Source organism: Arachis duranensis, chromosome 1, assembly GCF_000817695.3.
Source record: "Arachis duranensis cultivar V14167 chromosome 1, aradu.V14167.gnm2.J7QH, whole genome shotgun sequence".
NCBI classification, from domain to species: Eukaryota; Viridiplantae; Streptophyta; class Magnoliopsida; order Fabales; family Fabaceae; genus Arachis; species Arachis duranensis.
Window position 1 is genome coordinate 97,242,650 of NC_029772.3, and position 17,798 is coordinate 97,260,447.

Genomic DNA, 17,798 nt, shown 5'->3' on the forward strand with positions numbered 1-17,798 from the left:
AGTTTGGTTTGGGAGATTGTTGACGATGCTCCCAATTTGCCAGCTGGCGTTCCAGGTTCTGCACCCTATGACGCAATTTCTGCATTATTCTGGCGCTATCGCTGCTTGTTTCCCCAAAGGGGCGTCTCTCTTGGGATCGTGAAGACGGCTCGGGTCGTCATAGGGGGGACCTCGTGCGCTCCCGGGAGGAAGCCACGGAGGCTGCCCCCTGGGCTCGGCCCCACCGCCAGGCTCTACAGGGCCCAGTAGGAAGTCCATTTAGGTGTCCCCACAGACGGCGCCGATGTTCGGTAGTTCGGGTACCGGACGGTTCGGGGAGATCCCTCGGATGGTAAGGTGGGGTTTCCGCCTGATTCAGGGTTGCGGAGATGGAGCTGGATCAACCGACTTCCTGAGTTCTTGGTGTGGAGAAGGGGTGTCACCTGCAAAGATACTCCGACGCCCAAGTCAGTGTGGTGTACAAGTGGTAAGGGAGAAAAGTTGTGATGACGTAACTTGGGGGAAGGGTAGGACCCTCCCCATATATAGTGTGTCAGAGGTGGGCCCCGCACGGGCAGACCTGCCTTCCGCGAAGCATCCCCTTGCTAGCTGTCACACAACTGGCACCGAGGGTGCATGGCCGGGTCGTCTTCCGGACGGGCCAGGCGCATCGACCCGTTTCGACCGGGTCGTGACAACGTCGGGTCGGACGACCGATATGCCTAGCTGAGTTGGGCCGTAACAATAATTATATTTAATTAATTTTATTTGTTTTTAATTTATAATATTTGATACTAATTGCTTCTCACCTTAAATTAAAATTCTGAATAATACGTTGGAGAATTAGGGGCGGAGATCAAAGAACTCTGCTTCCAACAATCCCAATTCCTAGTATATAAAAAAAATTATAAAATATATAAAAGAACATCTATTTAGTATGAAAAAGAAACATTCTGATACTTAAATAAAAGAAACATCTTAATGCCTAGTATAAACACCATCTACGTAAAGATTTTAGATTCATCTAAAAATATTTGGTTGGTTTTTGGCTGATATCCTCTTGATTCTCTGCCATTATTATTTTTAAAATTACCATTCGTTTGGGCAAATTAACCAAGAAAAAATTATTCTTTGTAAATTCAGTTAACTATACATACATAAAGAACAAAATTTTACTATTTTTGTATAATTCACATCACCAATTATCATATTAAAATCAAAAAGTGATAACTTGGTAAGGTAAAAAAAATCTGATATATCACGGAATTTAATTTATATAAAATGTAAATTAGTTGAGGTCAAATCAATATTTAGAAGTTTAAAAGTAATTTTAATTAATTTACTTTCACTTTTGTTTCTCTACTAATCTATTATGTTATCATTTTCAATAATTACAAGGGAAAAAAGATGCACTTGAAGATTCTCCGTGTATCAAAAGAAAAGAATTTATATATATTCTTCCCATAGAATATTTTCCAACCTGTAGAAGGTTTATTTCCGAAATATGAAAGATTAACGAAATTGAATGAATTAAAATTAAGAAAATTGTGCGAAGGGTAAGATAGAAAGTAGAAAGAGAACCAGCCACACGTCACGGACGGGGTTAGGGTTTGAGTCTCAACCACTCTTTAAAGCACACACCCATTCAAGAAACTCACTCTCTTCCCCCTTTTTTCTCTCTCCATCTCTCTCTCCCTCTCTCTCTCTCTCTCCTCTCAAGAATTCCAGATTCAAGCACAGGAAGAAGATGATGCAGCCCGGACCTGGCATGGCTCCTCCACCCAACATGGCCCAGCAGCCCAACCAGCAGTACCAGCAGCAGCAGCCATACATGATGATGCCTCCGCAGGCCCAGCCACCACAGATGTGGGCCCCCTCCCCTCAGGCTCCGACACAGTCCGTGCCTCCTTCCCAGCCCGTTCAGCCCGCCAGTGCCGATGAGGTCCGAACCCTGTGGATCGGTGATTTGCAGTACTGGATGGATGAGAACTACCTCTACACCTGTTTTGCTCACACTGGCGAGGTATATATAACGTCTTTCTCTCTTGTTTTGCGTTTTTCTTCGAACTTTTTTTGTGTCTTGAAATCGCCCTACTTTTTTGTACTACAATTTCTATGCCATGCTTTTATTAATTTATTATAATTATTTTAATCGGCCGTGATAATATAATAGGGATTTGTTTTTCGTTTATATGAATCAGAACGGGTAGATTTATATTCTTTTGATGTCAATTATAGGTCTTTTGTATTCCGATTTGGGTTTGTTGTTTTGAAGCTCCATAATTTTATGAATCTAGGTTTAATTCTTTTAAAATTGTCCATCCCGTAGAGATTTTGATTAGCTTTGATTTTGTTTAAACAGCGTTTTGTTTAGATGGACTATATATCTGTCGTTACTCTTTATATTGTGTGTAAAAATGATAAATCAAGTTATATACTTGAATGGTTGCAGATGGCATCTGTTAAAGTAATTAGGAATAAGCAAACTAGTCAATCCGAGGGTTATGGGTTTATTGAGTTTACAAGCCGTGCTGCTGCTGAGAGAATACTACAAACATTCAATGGTACCATTATGCCAAATGGCGGGCAGAATTTCAGGTTGAACTGGGCAACCTTTAGCGCTGGTGAGAGGCGTCATGACGACAGTCCAGATTACACTATATTTGTTGGAGATTTGGCTGCAGATGTTACGGACTACCACCTTCAGGAGACATTTAGGGGTAGATACTCCTCGGTTAAGGGGGCTAAAGTTGTAATTGACAGGCTTACTGGGCGGACAAAGGGCTACGGTTTTGTTAGGTTTGCAGATGAGAGTGAGCAAGTTAGAGCTATGACAGAAATGCAGGGCGTTCTTTGTTCAACAAGACCCATGAGGATTGGACCAGCATCTAATAAAAACCCAACCACACAATCCAACAAAGGTTTGTCTGAGTTGTTGTGTTCTGCCCATTTTGCTTCAAATTCTTATTTGATATTCTGCCTACAGAAAAGTTTGAGATGTTTTCCTTCATATGCCAAGATCGAGTTGGATTTAAGGCTTTAAGTATCTAGTTATCTTTCATGTGTGGATCCTTTATGTTAACACCCTTCAACTAATGATTAATTTCAGTTACGCTCTTGAAGATATACAGTCCAAACACATTTCTTCCTGTAGTTTCCTTTAAAAATTTGGGCAAAATAAATGATATAGAATAATAAAATCTTATAAAACTCCTGTTGTCTCGAAGCAGGGTGTCGAGAGGCTCTGTCATCCCGGAGCCTGGAACTGATTTCAGCTGAAATGGTTACCATTTTAGTGCATGGCCTTGTGTAGGTCAGTTATCCGTTTATGTACCGCGAGTTATTTTTGGTGGCATTTTCTTTTCCGCCTTCATTTCGCCACTATTCTAATTATAGTTTCTTCATTTCATTTCGTTGGTTTAGTTCTTAGCCCAGTTACATTGTGCAAGTTGCTTTTACTTATATTTTAAGTCCACCATTCTTATTCTTCAGTCCATTACTTTAATTCCTTTTACGTTTCTGGAAGAACTAGTTCTTTTAATTTCTTCTATAGCTTTCTTTCCCGTATTCAAGAGCAGATCTTGTTTACTTATTTGTATTTCTTTGTTCTTCTATTTGATGCCAAATGATTAAGCTTTACCTTCTCCAGCCATGGGAAAAAATGGTCAGGTGCTAGTATTTACTGCTTTAATTTTCTAGGAATGCATTATGCATTGTGGTATCTTGTGGTTTTTAGTCTTGGTGTTTAGGTGTTGTCTCCATTCCATCCTTTTCTATTGCTCAGCACGATGCTATGCAATTAAAGTTTTTATTTTCTCTATATTGTGCAGTCTGTCAGCTTTAACTTATAAGTCCATAACTACAGGTCACTTGTAAAGTAGTTTTTATATCCTACACAAGCATTCACAGCCTCCTTTTCCATTTTGTTCACTCTACTCTGGCAATTTACTAAATCTGGCTATTTATCTCTTACCTAAATTTTTAGAGAGAGATATATATTATACAATGAGATGAGGATTAATGCTTGTTAATTGTCTTTCTTTTTTTTTTTATAGTATATAGTTGTGTTGGATTTAATAATTAAATATCTGAATGCTAGGTTTTGTGTGTTTTATTTCTATTTGTGTATAGTTGTATTTGAAGTTATATGGTGTATGTAGGGATCGAATCATTTGAGTTTGTATTATTTCTTGTTTATCAATATAAGCACTCAACTGAATCTGTTGCTTATGTTGTTCTGTTAGTTAAATGTTTTAACTTTTACCATCTTAAGGGTTGTTCTGCATGTAAGCCACCAGTAAGTTTGTTGATTTTACAAACTATATCTACATATTCATATTTTTTGAATAAATAAAGGGGCACGATTAAATTCATTGTTCATTAGTAATAGCCAATCAATATACTTTTCTTTAAACCTGTGCCAATAAGTTGTGCCATTTGTCACTAGAGGTTGTTTGGTCTACTTTTGTTTTGGGTGTCGTACTGAATTCTATCCTCCTTTCCCTGTGTTTATGTGGTTCATCTTCTTTACTTGTAATTTGAACATGCAGCTTCATACCAGAATCCTCAAGGGGCACAGAACGAGAATGATCCAAATAATACAACTGTGCGTACTTCTTTGCAATATACAAACCACTCTGCTTACTTATTGTTTTCTGACGTTTTATTTTTTTGTTGCAGATTTTTGTTGGCAATTTGGATGCAAATGTTACAGATGATCACCTGCGACAAGTCTTTGGGCATTATGGAGAGTTAGTTCATGTGAAGATTCCATCCGGCAAGAGATGTGGATTTGTGCAATTTGCCGACAGGTATTTGATGTTGGGTACTTTGCTATTTGTGGAGCGTGAAATTACTTTTTGCATAAGAAGCTCTTGACTGTGATATGATTTTTAATGCATCAGGAGTTGTGCTGAAGAGGCACTGAGAGTTTTGAATGGAACACTTTTAGGTGGCCAAAATGTTAGGCTTTCATGGGGACGGAGTCCTTCAAACAAACAGGTAATAAAACTTGCCTATAATTGTTGTCTTAGCTGCATGTGTCGTAATTTGTTGCTGATTTTGATTCATGAACTTGCATAATTTCAGACTCAGGCAGACCCAAACCAGTGGAATGGTAGTGGATATTATGGATATGCACAGGGCTATGAAAATTATGGTTATGCTCCCGCCGGGCAGGACCCCAACATGTATGGAAGCTATCCGGGGTATGCAAATTACCAACCTCCTCAGCAGCAGCAGCAACAAATGGGATATAGTTAAGAAGCCAAACCCAGCTTCTATTTTTCTGTTACCAACTTGCCATTATGTATCCCTATGATACTTATTTTCAGTGCTTCTATGTTCGTGGAAAACCAATCAACTCTGTTCCTTTTTAATTTTTCCTTCTTTTTTCTTCTGGTTAGTTATCTATGGTTGCTATATTAAGATTTATATTTGTTGCAAACCTTGTGTATCAAATCATGCTTGGAGAGTACTTTGTTGATGTTCATATATTTGATGGATTGGTCCATTAGATATTAGTTCTAATTAAAATGTGTTTTTTGCAAGTTACATTATTATGGATTTGTTGAATGCAGTAGACTGTTATTTGTTTCTCACGTTTTCTTCATCGTTTCACGTTTTAATTATGTTTATCATTACAATCTTTTATTGTATTGTCATATTGTCATGTCTTATATTTCTCTCGATTAATTTATGTTAAATTATTTAAAAAAACTCGTGTTAATTATTCGCGCTATAGTCCCCATTCTTCTTCTGTCGAGCATAAATGATAATTTGAAAATTCACTTCTAAAATTTATTTACATTGAAAGGAAACTCATAATTATTACTCAAACCATAACCTTTTAGAACATAAAATTGTTTTATAACAATATGGATTATGACTTAGGCCAACTATTGTCGTGTGATAAAATTCCAGCATATTAGGTTGTTGAGTTTTTTATTGAGAAGTTTTGTTAGAGTCTGTTATTAGGGTAATACATGTTGCATTTTACGCAAGTTACGCTTGTATTAGTCCTCGTATGGTTGGTTTGAAATCTCTTTTTATAATTTTATATGCTTCATTTCTTTATTTCATAACTTCTCAAGCTGTCTAAAGAGTGGAGGAAGAATAGTGTCTAACTTTTTATTTTCTTGCCATCCATTTCCTCCAAGACACTAAAAAGACGATATCAGTCGAATCTGGATGCAGCTCCAAGTGAGGCAGGGGATGCTGCCATTGATCCAAGGCCTTGGCTGCGCAATTATGATGCTTAACTCAGCTTCCAAACGGCCAAAAAAACTAATCAAAGGCCCAGTTGGCGTGAACTACTAACAAAAGAACGCACCAATCAAAATGAGCAATAACTTCTATTTTCTTAAAAATTGGTAAAGTAGTAAAGTGAGAAGTTAATCACTATTAAATTAAGATAGTGGGATACACATTTTATGTAAATTACAAAATCAATAGTAATTAATCTTTCATTTTATCACTTTACCAATTTTCTCATTTTAGAGGATCCAAATTCTTCTTGTTCATACTTGTTACATTTATTTTGCCTAATCTGTCCAAACTTATGCCAGACTTTATACTCCCAACACTTGACACTTACCATGTAGTTTTCTAATATCACTGGTATAATGTCACCAGATAACAAAAGATCACTGCAAAGAAAAACAAACTTATTCGACAAAGTAGTAGCAGAACAGGAATAGAACAAGTAACCAATATGAAAGAAATAATAATAAATAAATAAAAGGAAACAAATTCAATCAAGAATACTTGAAATTCTTGAAGCCATGGATTTGAAAGCTCTCCTCGATTTCATCAAAACTGTTAAATCTGATTACCATATTAATCATGGTATACCACCTTCTCCATCCTTTCCTTTGCATTAACTAAGTTTCAGTAGGCTGATTCACGTCTACCTTACCAATGGCATCAAAAGAGCCACCACTTTTGTCTTGGAAAGCATATCCTTCAGATGAAATCTTGATCTCTTCAGATACCATGGATTTTGGTTGGCTGCTCTCAGGGGCATGGTTTGATCCAAGTCCAACCATATCAATACCATTTCCAATACCTGTGTTTGATTTTCCATTTGAATTTGAGGTGTCTATTAAGCTCAACATCTCAGTAGTAGCAAGCTTTCCCACCATATCTTGTAGTCCTTCGGTTTTCGGCGAGGCCTGCTTCTCCATGAAGCTGTGAACCGGTTCACTAACCTGTTCAGATGGCAAGGATTCAGCAGGGCTTTTGTTGAGTTCAATCTCTGACGTTTTATTTATCTCATCACGAATCGGCTCGGAAGGCATAGTAGTCTGCTGTGCAGTTTGAGTTTCAATTGTTGGAAGAAAGATGATAGGTTCAGATGCTGGCTTTGGATCTTGATCTTCTGTTGCTCCTCCATCAGCACCTGATTCTTTTACATCAGTTGAGGTATCAATCTGATGCAATGTTTCATTGTTCCTAACAGGATTTTCACACTCAAAATTTGACACCATAGAAGAAGATTGATTCTGATATCCAGGCACTGATATTAACTGAGGATTCCCTCCACCAGGAACAGAAATGTCATTCTTTGGCAACTCGACTGCAACTGCCATAGCAGAGGCAGATTGATTCTCAAGTGAAAGTGGATTGCTAGAATGCATCTCAATTGGCAGCACTTGAGGATTGGGCAGATGCAACTCTGCCTCCTCCTCAGAAGGTTGCTTGCTGCATTGTGCTGGTGAAGGAATGTAATCATCTGTCAAAGTCTGTGGTGGTAAAGGAACATAATCATTAGTCATAGTTTGCGGATTAAGAACTGGAATTGGAATTGGAATTTCTTTCCTTTGGATCATTCTAACTTGAGGAGCCACATCATTTTGTGCAGTGATAGGAGCAACTTGGCCAGGAAGAAAAACAAGACCTCTTAACTGAGAATCAGAATCTGCCACCTTAACATTAAGCAGATATCCGGCACTGAAAGAGCCTTCTATGACGCCGGTTACCACCTTCCCCACCATTGCATCGCTATGATCGTTAGCTGTGATTCCAGCGCAAACTTGGCTAGAATTCAAGACATTTTCAGAAGGAGGCATTGCCGGCATGATCTCTCCTTGAACTGCACTTTCTTCTTTCCGTGGCCGCCCACGTTTTCTCTTCATTGGAACACTTGATGGATACCCTGAAGCTTGGTTCTGCTGATTCATCTTCCACACACTCAAATTTCTCCAAAATTCTCTCCTTTCTGAAAATCATTAAGGCGTAAAATAAAACCAATCAAGGAGGTAACTAACTCTTCATATTCAAAGAAACTTTTAGGCACGAAAGATAAATATTTCTTTACAAATCGCAAAATTTTGATATTTGAATGAAATATAACACACGATAAAAGAAAGAATCTGTGCGCATCTAATACATGATTATTAAGAGGTACAAATACAATGGAGCTGCACTGAGAAATCACGAGCAAAAAATGAGAAATCACATTCTACTTCAACGATCAGAGGACAGAACACATGGAAAAATATAATTAAAAGAAAAAAAAAATGCGTTATAGTTGTTTCTTTTTTTTTTTCCTTACATGCAAATGCGATCAGAAAACACGGGGATACTGTAATGTAACTAACACAAGCTACCTTGTTCTTGAATTATAAATGATTGAATTAGATTTGTTTGGAAACGAAAGAATTAATGAAAGGGAAAGGGAAGGAAGTTAATGAATAAAGATGTTTGTTCTGATTTTGGATTTCAGTCACTCTCTTCTGTTTGAATCCTCAGGCTGCAGTTCCAAGCTGCTGGGAACGAGAAACAACTCAACCCTCCACGTGGCTTGGTTTACAAATTTTTACTTAATATTATGAAATATAACGATGATAATAATTTTCTACTATGTAAATTATTATAGTTCAAATGATATAATGTTTTTATATTTATTAGATTCGAATCTCCTTATCTTTATTAATAAAGTATTAATAATATACGTATTTTTTATCATTCAATAATATATTTATTTTATGAGTCCCGCTAGAGAGAGAACTATTTATAAATTACAAAATGAACATCTCTATACTATCTAAAATAATTATCCAGTCTAGGAATAATAAACATTTTTCCAAAAGAATCTAGCGTCTTAATACCATGTCATGATACTGTTGATAAAAAAAGGTAACACTAATAATTATATCTATAATACTTTCTAAACCTCCATTGTACACATTGTACAAATATTCCATTCGCTCATCGTACTTTCCCTTATTTTATTTGTTTTAAAATTTTTGACAATCTATTGATAGTAGGAATAAAGTGGGTTATTTTTTCCGGTGTTGACTTGACCAAGCAATCGAAGAATGTGGAAATCACACTATTAGTTTTCTCAACTCTACCATGCACCTTCACCTCACAAAAAGAACTGCAGGATTCTCCTTCATTCCATGGTTGCGTTTTGCGAATTGCACTTTCAATTCATAGTTTCATACATGTCCTCCAACCATATGTATTATTCATTTCTATTTCATGAATTTTCAAGCAAATTTATATCAGTAGTATTTCAAATGAAATCTTAAAAATTTTTTGGTGGTTTTTTATTTTAATTTATTAAACAAATTAATTCTCACATTAAATTATTTATTATATTTAATTTTTTATTAAAATTTGTTGTGAGAATGGATTAACCTAACAAAATAAAATATCTAAAATTAATTGACGATCAAAATTTGTTAATTAAAAACTAATTTAAAATAGAATTTAATTAACATCTAAAAGTATATAATAAAATTATTATTAATAAAAAAATTTTTATTTTTATTTTTATTTTAATAAATAAATAATAGATGAAAATTTAAATTTTATATTTTTTATGCAAATTTTTTAATTCGTATTATTAATATGAAGAAAAATTCAACGGTAGATTAATCTACACTTTTAAATATTATTGATTAATTATCGATAAAAACAATAAATTCTACTGCTCTTACAACATTCTTCATTAATATGTGCACTTAGAACAGAATCACAGTGTTAAGTAAATTTAAAATTGAAACCTTTAAAATATTACTCAAGTAAATTGAAATTTGAGTATACAGGGACACGGCATATGGTCAAATTCTTATACATCATGTGTTGATATTTCTCGTTCAATGCTTTTACTATAGTGGGTCGTTTGACTTGACTCAGTTACTAATACATAGAGTTCTAGTCCTCACAAGAACAGTATACCAAAAGCAGAGATAAAAATATTAAAAGTATTTTTTAAAAAAACGTTTACATGTATTAAATATTTTTATTAAATTGATTAATAATTTAATTTTTAATAAATTAAAATAAAATTAATTTATTATAATAATAATAATAAACATGAATTTGATAACAATTAAATTTATTGTTATTGTTATAAAAAAATCGATATTATTTTAATTTATTAAAAAATTAAAAAATAATTAATTCATTCGTACGTTTAATAACAATACGACACATAAGTATTTTTATATAAAGACGTTTTACACTATAGATGTATTATATTATCGTGGTCTCTTCCATATTGATGCCAATACACTAATATGGATAGTATGATGGATCCCCAAATATACATATAATAAGTTCTGAAAAGGAATGTTCCTGTCTTGCCTTCATACACCAACATTAAATAATAATGGTATAGTAATGCACGGAACATCTTTGATATGGTCTCTTTTCTCTAATCTCAATCCGGGATATATATAGTTAAGTAGTTAACAGCGGCTTGTATACGCAGCTTATACGCATACACATATACATTACTTTAAGATATAATAACATTGGCTAATTTTGGCGGCTTCTAGATTTTTTCTTATTTTTGCATCAGCTGGTTGAACACATGATGAAAGAAAATTAAAGATCACTTCACTCGCGGCATTATTGATAATAATTAATAACTAATACAATTACATTGTCTCAAATTTACAACCATTTTTTTTATCTGTATCTTACATGAAAATACATCAAGTTATGAAAAATGCAGTTGTTTAATTTCTTAATTGTTATTTTGTACACGAAAAAAAAAACACAAAGAAAAAAAGATGTAAAGCTAACTATCTCTCCTCAGGAATACTCTCAAGCTGAGGCTTCCATGGTGTGTTTATGTGAAGAGAATCATCACGAGCCTTTAACAGCCTCAGAAGAACTTGTTCTGCAGAAGATCGATGCTGCAACTTGTTTCCTTTATTGTGTTCTTGTATAGTAGTAGATGTATCATCACCCAACAATTTAGCCAAGTCTTTCTTGGAGATCCTAATCTTGATCCTGCTACCATTGTTATTGTTGTTATCATTACATATAGTTGCTCCCAACTCACCAAACAGCTTCTCCTTCTCGGCTCTTCCAATACTCAACACTTGACCTTCATCAAACACCTTCTTCGATCTCCTCTTTATGTTCACCGTATTCATCTTCCTAGGGTTCAAATCACTCCAATCCTCGCCTCCCCATTCCGTTGATCTCGATGTTGCATTGCAGCAATAATTCCCCATAGATAAGATAGGATAATTAAGGGCTCTCTCTAGTTTGTGTATATATGTAACTGTTTACGTTAACTTTAAAGAAATATGATTGATTGATTGATTAAGATAATGAATCTCTCTCTATGTGCTTTGATCTGTTATTTAACTCTGATATGATATCCAAGTTATGATGGAATGAAATATTTGTGAGGTGGAAAGTTTGATATTTATAGGGTGCGTGCCATGAAGAGAGATAGAAATGGATGATGATAAAATGTTGACTTTTATTTAACGGAATTGGTTAATATAATTGAATACATTATTATTATTATGTTGTAAGAACTTAGAACTAGTCTAATATCTATATCTATGTATATATAAGCGTGCACGTGCATATCTATTTGCATGGAGCAGCCATAGCAGAAGACTGCTAGAAGAGGGGCCTCAATTTGTTGACCGAATAAGTTATAGTCATTCTACCCAAATCAGCCATGTGGGAACAATCAATTAATTAATTTTGATGAGTTGTTATTTTAATGGGGGATTTTGTGTGAAATGTGGCGCCTTTAAACGAGGACTAGGACTAGGGAACAACTGAGTGTGTCAGTGTGTGAAAGAGCATAGCCGAATGGTATCTTGACTGGGAAAATTATCTTTCCCATTTCCTTTAATTAATTCCATAATTTTTAATCATCTTCCTTATCTTTTAACTTAGACCATCTTTAGTAAAAAACTCATCTCAATTTTTATTTATGACTCACCTGTCATAAAAAGTAACTTCATATCAGTTTTGCGTCATAAATAATAAATAGAAACTCAAAGCATCTCTCTCTTTTTCATTAAGAAAAACTATCTTTAGTTTCTTTTGTGGTCCCATTTAATTAATTAATTAAAATACTTAAAATTAATGTAATTAATTTTTTTAATAATATTATTTAAATTTATAAATTTAAAAATAATATAGGGCTTCAAGATTCTGCTTTTGTCAAAAATAGAGTCTCAAAATCCTACTCATTGGAGTTGCTCTTAAGGAATTATTCTTAAGTTACGATTAACATTGGAAATATTGATCAATTTTTTACTGCAAAATTATTTTTTTAATTCTTTTTTTAATATTATAATTTAGAGTTTAAATTTTAGAATTTTAAAAAATAGTAGATATTGAATAAAAGAAATAAACTTCCTAGTTAAACTCTTATTTTTAAAATGAGAGAATAATTTTTGTTTGTATTTTGTTTTTGGCACTTCTATTAAATATAAATTAAAAAATTACTCATTTACAAATAACTTTTTTTTAAATTTTTAAACAAGCACATCGTACCCTAGAAAATTAAAGAATTGTATTATTTAAGAAAAGACAACTTAGTATAAATTGTGAAATAATTATTATAATAAAACTAACTATTGAAATTATAAAGGGAAAAATTGAGGGGGAAAATTATGGATACTAAATTATTGTACTTATTATTTTTTACTAGTTTACTACATGAATATTAATTTCTGTTAAAAGAATATAATTATTTTCTAAATATATTTTTATGTGTGTGTCAAAATTTTAGAAGACAATTATTCGTAAAAGTGAGAGATGAATGGTTGAAACATGAAAGTACCTCAAAGTTTGTATGTTGTTCTGTTTTAATGCAAGTGTCATTCAGTCATACATTAATGTTGGAACTTGGAATAATCAAACAAAGAGAAACAGGTAACAGTGGATCAATGTCAAGCCAACATGCATGATTATTGAGTACTACAATTGAATTCAACTATGCTGATGCATCATGCATGCACGCACGTTTTAATTAAGGGGAAAATCCCGCAGGGATTGATTTTAAGAAAAGAACGTGCAAAAACAACGTTAGGCATCCAAAGAATCAAATTAAATAGTTACACATATAATAAGTTAATGCCGAAATTTCTGTACACTTGTCACCACTCTTTAGTATATATCTTCGTTAATTTAGTGCATAAATTAAAATTTGAGTGATGCTAGATGACTATAAAAATTTATTGTTTTTATTTATTAGTTGATAAAGTATACTGTTGGATAATTAGATTAATAGAACTAAATTAAAGGAATTTAGTTAATGGATAAGTGATGACAAAAAACAATAAATTCTAACGAAGTAGTAGCATTGTTCTTACAATTTAGAGTAACAAAATATCAAAGTTAAATGGTAATTAAATTCTAAAAGTAGCAATACATTGAAAGGAGTGGCACAACCATAAAACGCCGGTGATACACTTGATCTATACATTACTTTGAAGTGAGTGGTTAAGTGGTTATTCATGTTAGGTAGATTCATCATTATGTCCTAACATATGATCCTGGATTTTAATGCAGTCAATTATATGTCACACTCAGTTTTGGCGAGTTTATATTGTGTCCGCATCACATATAACCTCTTGTATTAAATTTTCCATCTAATAAAATAACGTCTTTTGAGGGGGAGAGGGTGTCTTAAAAGCAGGTAAAATGGTGCTACTCTTTTTAACTTTTAAAACCTTTCATAAACTCTTCAGATTCCAAGCACCTGCCACTTATTCTTTTTTATTTTCACATAAAATGAAATGAACTCCTTCGGCGGGACCCACACTCCGGCGATCCCTCGCCGCCGGAAACACGAAAACTCACTCTTCGGAACATGGTCATGCACTATACAACCCGACCTCTCTGCCAGGAAGCTCGCCGCAGCGTTATGGCACTTCTGCTTTCTCGAGGTTTCTGGTCTTGACTGCAAGGTATTATGTTCTTCGAATTCCTAATTACTTTCCTTGGATTTATCCTATATATCTATACTGAATTACTTTAATTGATACAAGCATGTTATGAAGAAATTCAATGTAAGTTTGAAGGAAGATAATTGGGGTTTGAGAAAGGCGAATAAGGTGGCTGCTAAGATTGTTGAAGAAAGAAAAGCAACGAGTGATTCTGTTGTCTCTGCTTTGCTATCAGAGATGCTTCGAGCTCAAAGCTGCATCGATAACCTGAAAGCCGAAAACAAATCGTCTAAGAAGAAATTGCAACAATTGGCAGGTGAATTAGAGGATAAGTTGGGAAGGGAAAGGAGAAGTAGAGAGAGGATGGAGAAGATGAATGCGAGTCTGGTACATGAGCTTGCCAAGGCCAACCTATGCGTTAATCAAATTAGGATACGCTATGATGAGGAGAGAAAACAAAGAGAATTGATTGAGCAAGTTTGCAATGAATTGGCTATGCAGATTGGAGAAGACAAGGCTAAAGTCGAGCGATTACAAAGCGATTTCATGAAAATTCAGGAGGAATTTGAACAAGAGAGGAGCATGTTTGAAATGGCCGATCTGTGGCGCCAAGAAAGTATTCAGATGAAGCTTGCTGATGCAAGAATCTCCCTTGAAGACAAGCATAATCAGATGCTCAAGTTGGTGGATTATCTGCACAGTTTCTTAAGATCAAAGGGTGTTGAAAAGGCAGATGAGGAACTCAGAAGAGGCTTAGTTAATGAGCCAGTGATTAAAGTAGATTCCCTTCCCAATCTTAATGCTCTTTTTTCATCTACCATCCACATTGTAAGCCTTGATAATGAAGACCAACAACAGCTGCTGTTTCGTTGACTATCTGACACACAGAGTGAATCAAATTCCATTCACTTGTTTCCTCTTGCAGCTTCCACTTTTTCAGATTTGTCGAAAATAACTATATTTGTCCTTTGATCAGTTGTTATCATGCTAGAGTTATAGCAGACAGCATGCATGGCGAAACTTGTGTCCTGCTGATACTTTTCTGTAAAACCAAAACATTATGTTTTCTCTTTTGCCATAGCAATCAGTATTTGTTATTTGGAATCATGTCATGCATTATCTTGATATATAATGTGTTTAATTCATTATCAATGGCTGCAAAGGAACGTTTTGTTACCACTCATTTTGATGGTAATTGGAAGATATTGTGACAACTAGCACCGTTTTAAGTAAAAATAAACACATGGGAAGTAGGAACAAGCATCATCAATGATTCTAACCAAATTTTAAATGGCAAAATGCATCTTTTTTCCAGAGAACAAGCAAGAGATTGAATGATGAACTTTGACTTATTAAGTAAAAGGTCATAGTAGTTTCTACCAAGAAGCTTGATGGACATGAATGTAGCATTATTCCTGATGATGCGCCTATAATTTCTGCTATTTTCTTTGCTGGCATGTATGTATGGTTCTTTAGGATGGACCCAATTACTCTGCTTGGTCTTGCTACCATGCCGTGTGAGCCCCACAAGGGACAATTTTTCTTGTGTGCGTCTATTACCATGTTGAGATTAAAACGTTCTTCAAAGTAAAATTCGTGTTAGATGGATCCTAAATTGCCTCGAGAGAGTTAGGGGACTTCTTTTATCTCTTTTTCTGTTTTGGATGGATAATTTTTGGATTCCAAGGGGAGCCCTCGTAAGTCGTAACTAAGTCCAACAATCTATTGAACCCAAATACCGACCCCAAAAAAACGTAAAACAATAGAATCCAGATTTAAAAAAAAGGCTTTAAAAAAACTTCCTTGGAACTTGCAAGTTTGCTTCATCCGCATTGTTGGTTTGAAGCTGCAAGCATCCGAGTTCAAGTCCTATAAGAGAAAAAATAAATCCTTAAATGAATTCATATAATGTATGTAAGTGTGTTAAGTTGGTAAGGGATTGACGTTTGGACCATTAAATGATCTTATAACAAAATATATTTTTTAAGTTTTTTTAACAACTGCGACATATGCTTTTAACTAATATTAATTACAAATTAATTCTATATATTTTATTTAATTATAAAATTATTTTTTATTTTATAAATTATTATTTTATTAATCATCTATTATGTTTATTAACAATTAAAAAAATAACAAATTAGATATTTATTGATCGTAATAAAGCTTTTGGCCATTCCAATAGATTAAAAGTTTATATTTGATCTGTGACGTTCGTACAGGGCCGCGAAATCGTGTTTCCTTGAAATTCAATCGATTGGATTATCAAAACAATCGATTGAATTATAACTCAATAGAGTGGATTACATTGTATCACAGAACAATCGATTGAAAAATGCAAGGCAACATCGTTTTCGCATAAATCAATCGATTGGTCATATAACCCAATCGATTGAACGATGAATAAAAAGTGGATTTTTGTAATTCAATCTATTGCTTCTACTACCAATCGATTGAATGATTGAAAACAACTTGAGATCTCATAATTCAATCGATTGGTTGTGTTATCCAATCGATTGAATTCACCAAAATAAGATGGATTTTCTAAACTTCAATCTTCCATTTTAACTTTCAACTTCTCTCAAATCACATTCTCAAGAACCATTGAAGCTCTCATTGACCAATTTAGGCATGATAAATTGACTTTAAGTCTTTAACATACACTCGATAAGAATCCTTTTGCATTAAATTGTTTTAGAGTATCATCTATTTGTATTCAATTATTTTGACGATGTTTAGTAAACCTTATTGGTTGAGAATTAATCGCTGAATATATGTCTCGATTTTTCTCTGAACTCTCCCAATCAATTATTGCGGCAGATGAGGAATTCACGTACACAACCAATCGATTGATTTTGGAAAATCCATCTTGTTTTGGTAAATTCAATCGATTGGATAACACAATTAATTGATTAAATTGTGAGACCTCAGGTTGTTTTCAAGCATTCAATCGATTGGGTAGTAGAAGCAATCGATTGAATTACAAAAATTCACTTTTTATTCATCGTTCAATCGATTGGGTCATATGACCAATCGATTGATTTATGCGAAAACTATGCTCCCTTGCATTTTTCAATCGATACAATGTAATCCACTCGATTGAGTTATAATTCAATCGATTGTTTTGATAATCCAATCGATTGGATTTCAAGGAATACGATTTCGCAGTCCTGGACGAACGTCACGGATCAAATATAAACTTTTAATCCATTGGAATGGTCAAAAGCTTTATTACGATCAATGAAAGATCTAATTCGTTATTGTTTTTGTTTTTGATTGTTAATAAACATAATAGATTATTGGTAAAATAATAATTTATAAAATAAAAAATAGTTTTATAATTAAATAAAATATATAGAGTTAATTTGTAATTAACATTAATTAAAGGACTATGTCACAGTTGTTAAAAAATTTAAAAAACATGTTTTGTTATAGGACTATTTAATGGTCCAAACGTTCTGGGACCATCGAATCCAATGTCTATTATGTAGATGTGTATTAATGCCTAAAATTAGAAGATGGATTATGTATTAATGCCTAAAATTAGAAGATGTCTAATCCATCTGATAAAAAAAAGTGAAACGTGCTTCAAATTTATAAATTTATGAAGAGTTGTTCTTTTTTATCAATGTAGTCTTAACTTTCTCCATTATT

General features: G+C 33.8%; 3 protein-coding genes across 4 annotated transcripts; 2 read left to right on the forward strand and 1 right to left on the reverse strand.

The window, feature by feature from the left end:
• Positions 1-1,582: 1,582 nt before the first annotated feature.
• Positions 1,583-5,532, forward strand: LOC107466784 (polyadenylate-binding protein RBP45). Its single transcript, XM_016085789.3, has 6 exons — positions 1,583-2,002; positions 2,432-2,900; positions 4,530-4,585; positions 4,660-4,790; positions 4,884-4,980; positions 5,068-5,532. The coding sequence occupies exons 1-6, from the start codon at positions 1,727-1,729 to the stop codon at positions 5,239-5,241; spliced, it is 1,203 nt and encodes a 400-aa protein (XP_015941275.1). The 5' UTR covers positions 1,583-1,726; the 3' UTR covers positions 5,242-5,532.
• Positions 5,533-10,810: 5,278 nt separating this feature from the next.
• Positions 10,811-11,605, reverse strand: LOC107467492 (uncharacterized). Its single transcript, XM_016086611.3, has one exon. The coding sequence runs from the start codon at positions 11,454-11,456 to the stop codon at positions 11,019-11,021; it is 438 nt and encodes a 145-aa protein (XP_015942097.1). The 5' UTR covers positions 11,457-11,605; the 3' UTR covers positions 10,811-11,018.
• A 2,285-nt stretch (positions 11,606-13,890) lies between these two features.
• On the forward strand, positions 13,891-15,296 carry LOC107466763 (uncharacterized). Of its 2 annotated transcripts, none has more exons than XM_016085767.3 (2): positions 13,891-14,165; positions 14,247-15,296. In XM_016085767.3, the coding sequence occupies exons 1-2, from the start codon at positions 13,995-13,997 to the stop codon at positions 15,015-15,017; spliced, it is 942 nt and encodes a 313-aa protein (XP_015941253.1). In that variant the 5' UTR covers positions 13,891-13,994; the 3' UTR covers positions 15,018-15,296. The 2 variants fall into 2 exon arrangements, with proteins under 2 accessions (XP_015941253.1, XP_015941257.1); XM_016085771.3 differs by having other exon boundaries at positions 13,892-14,165; positions 14,259-15,296.
• The last annotated feature ends 2,502 nt before the right edge of the window (positions 15,297-17,798 follow it).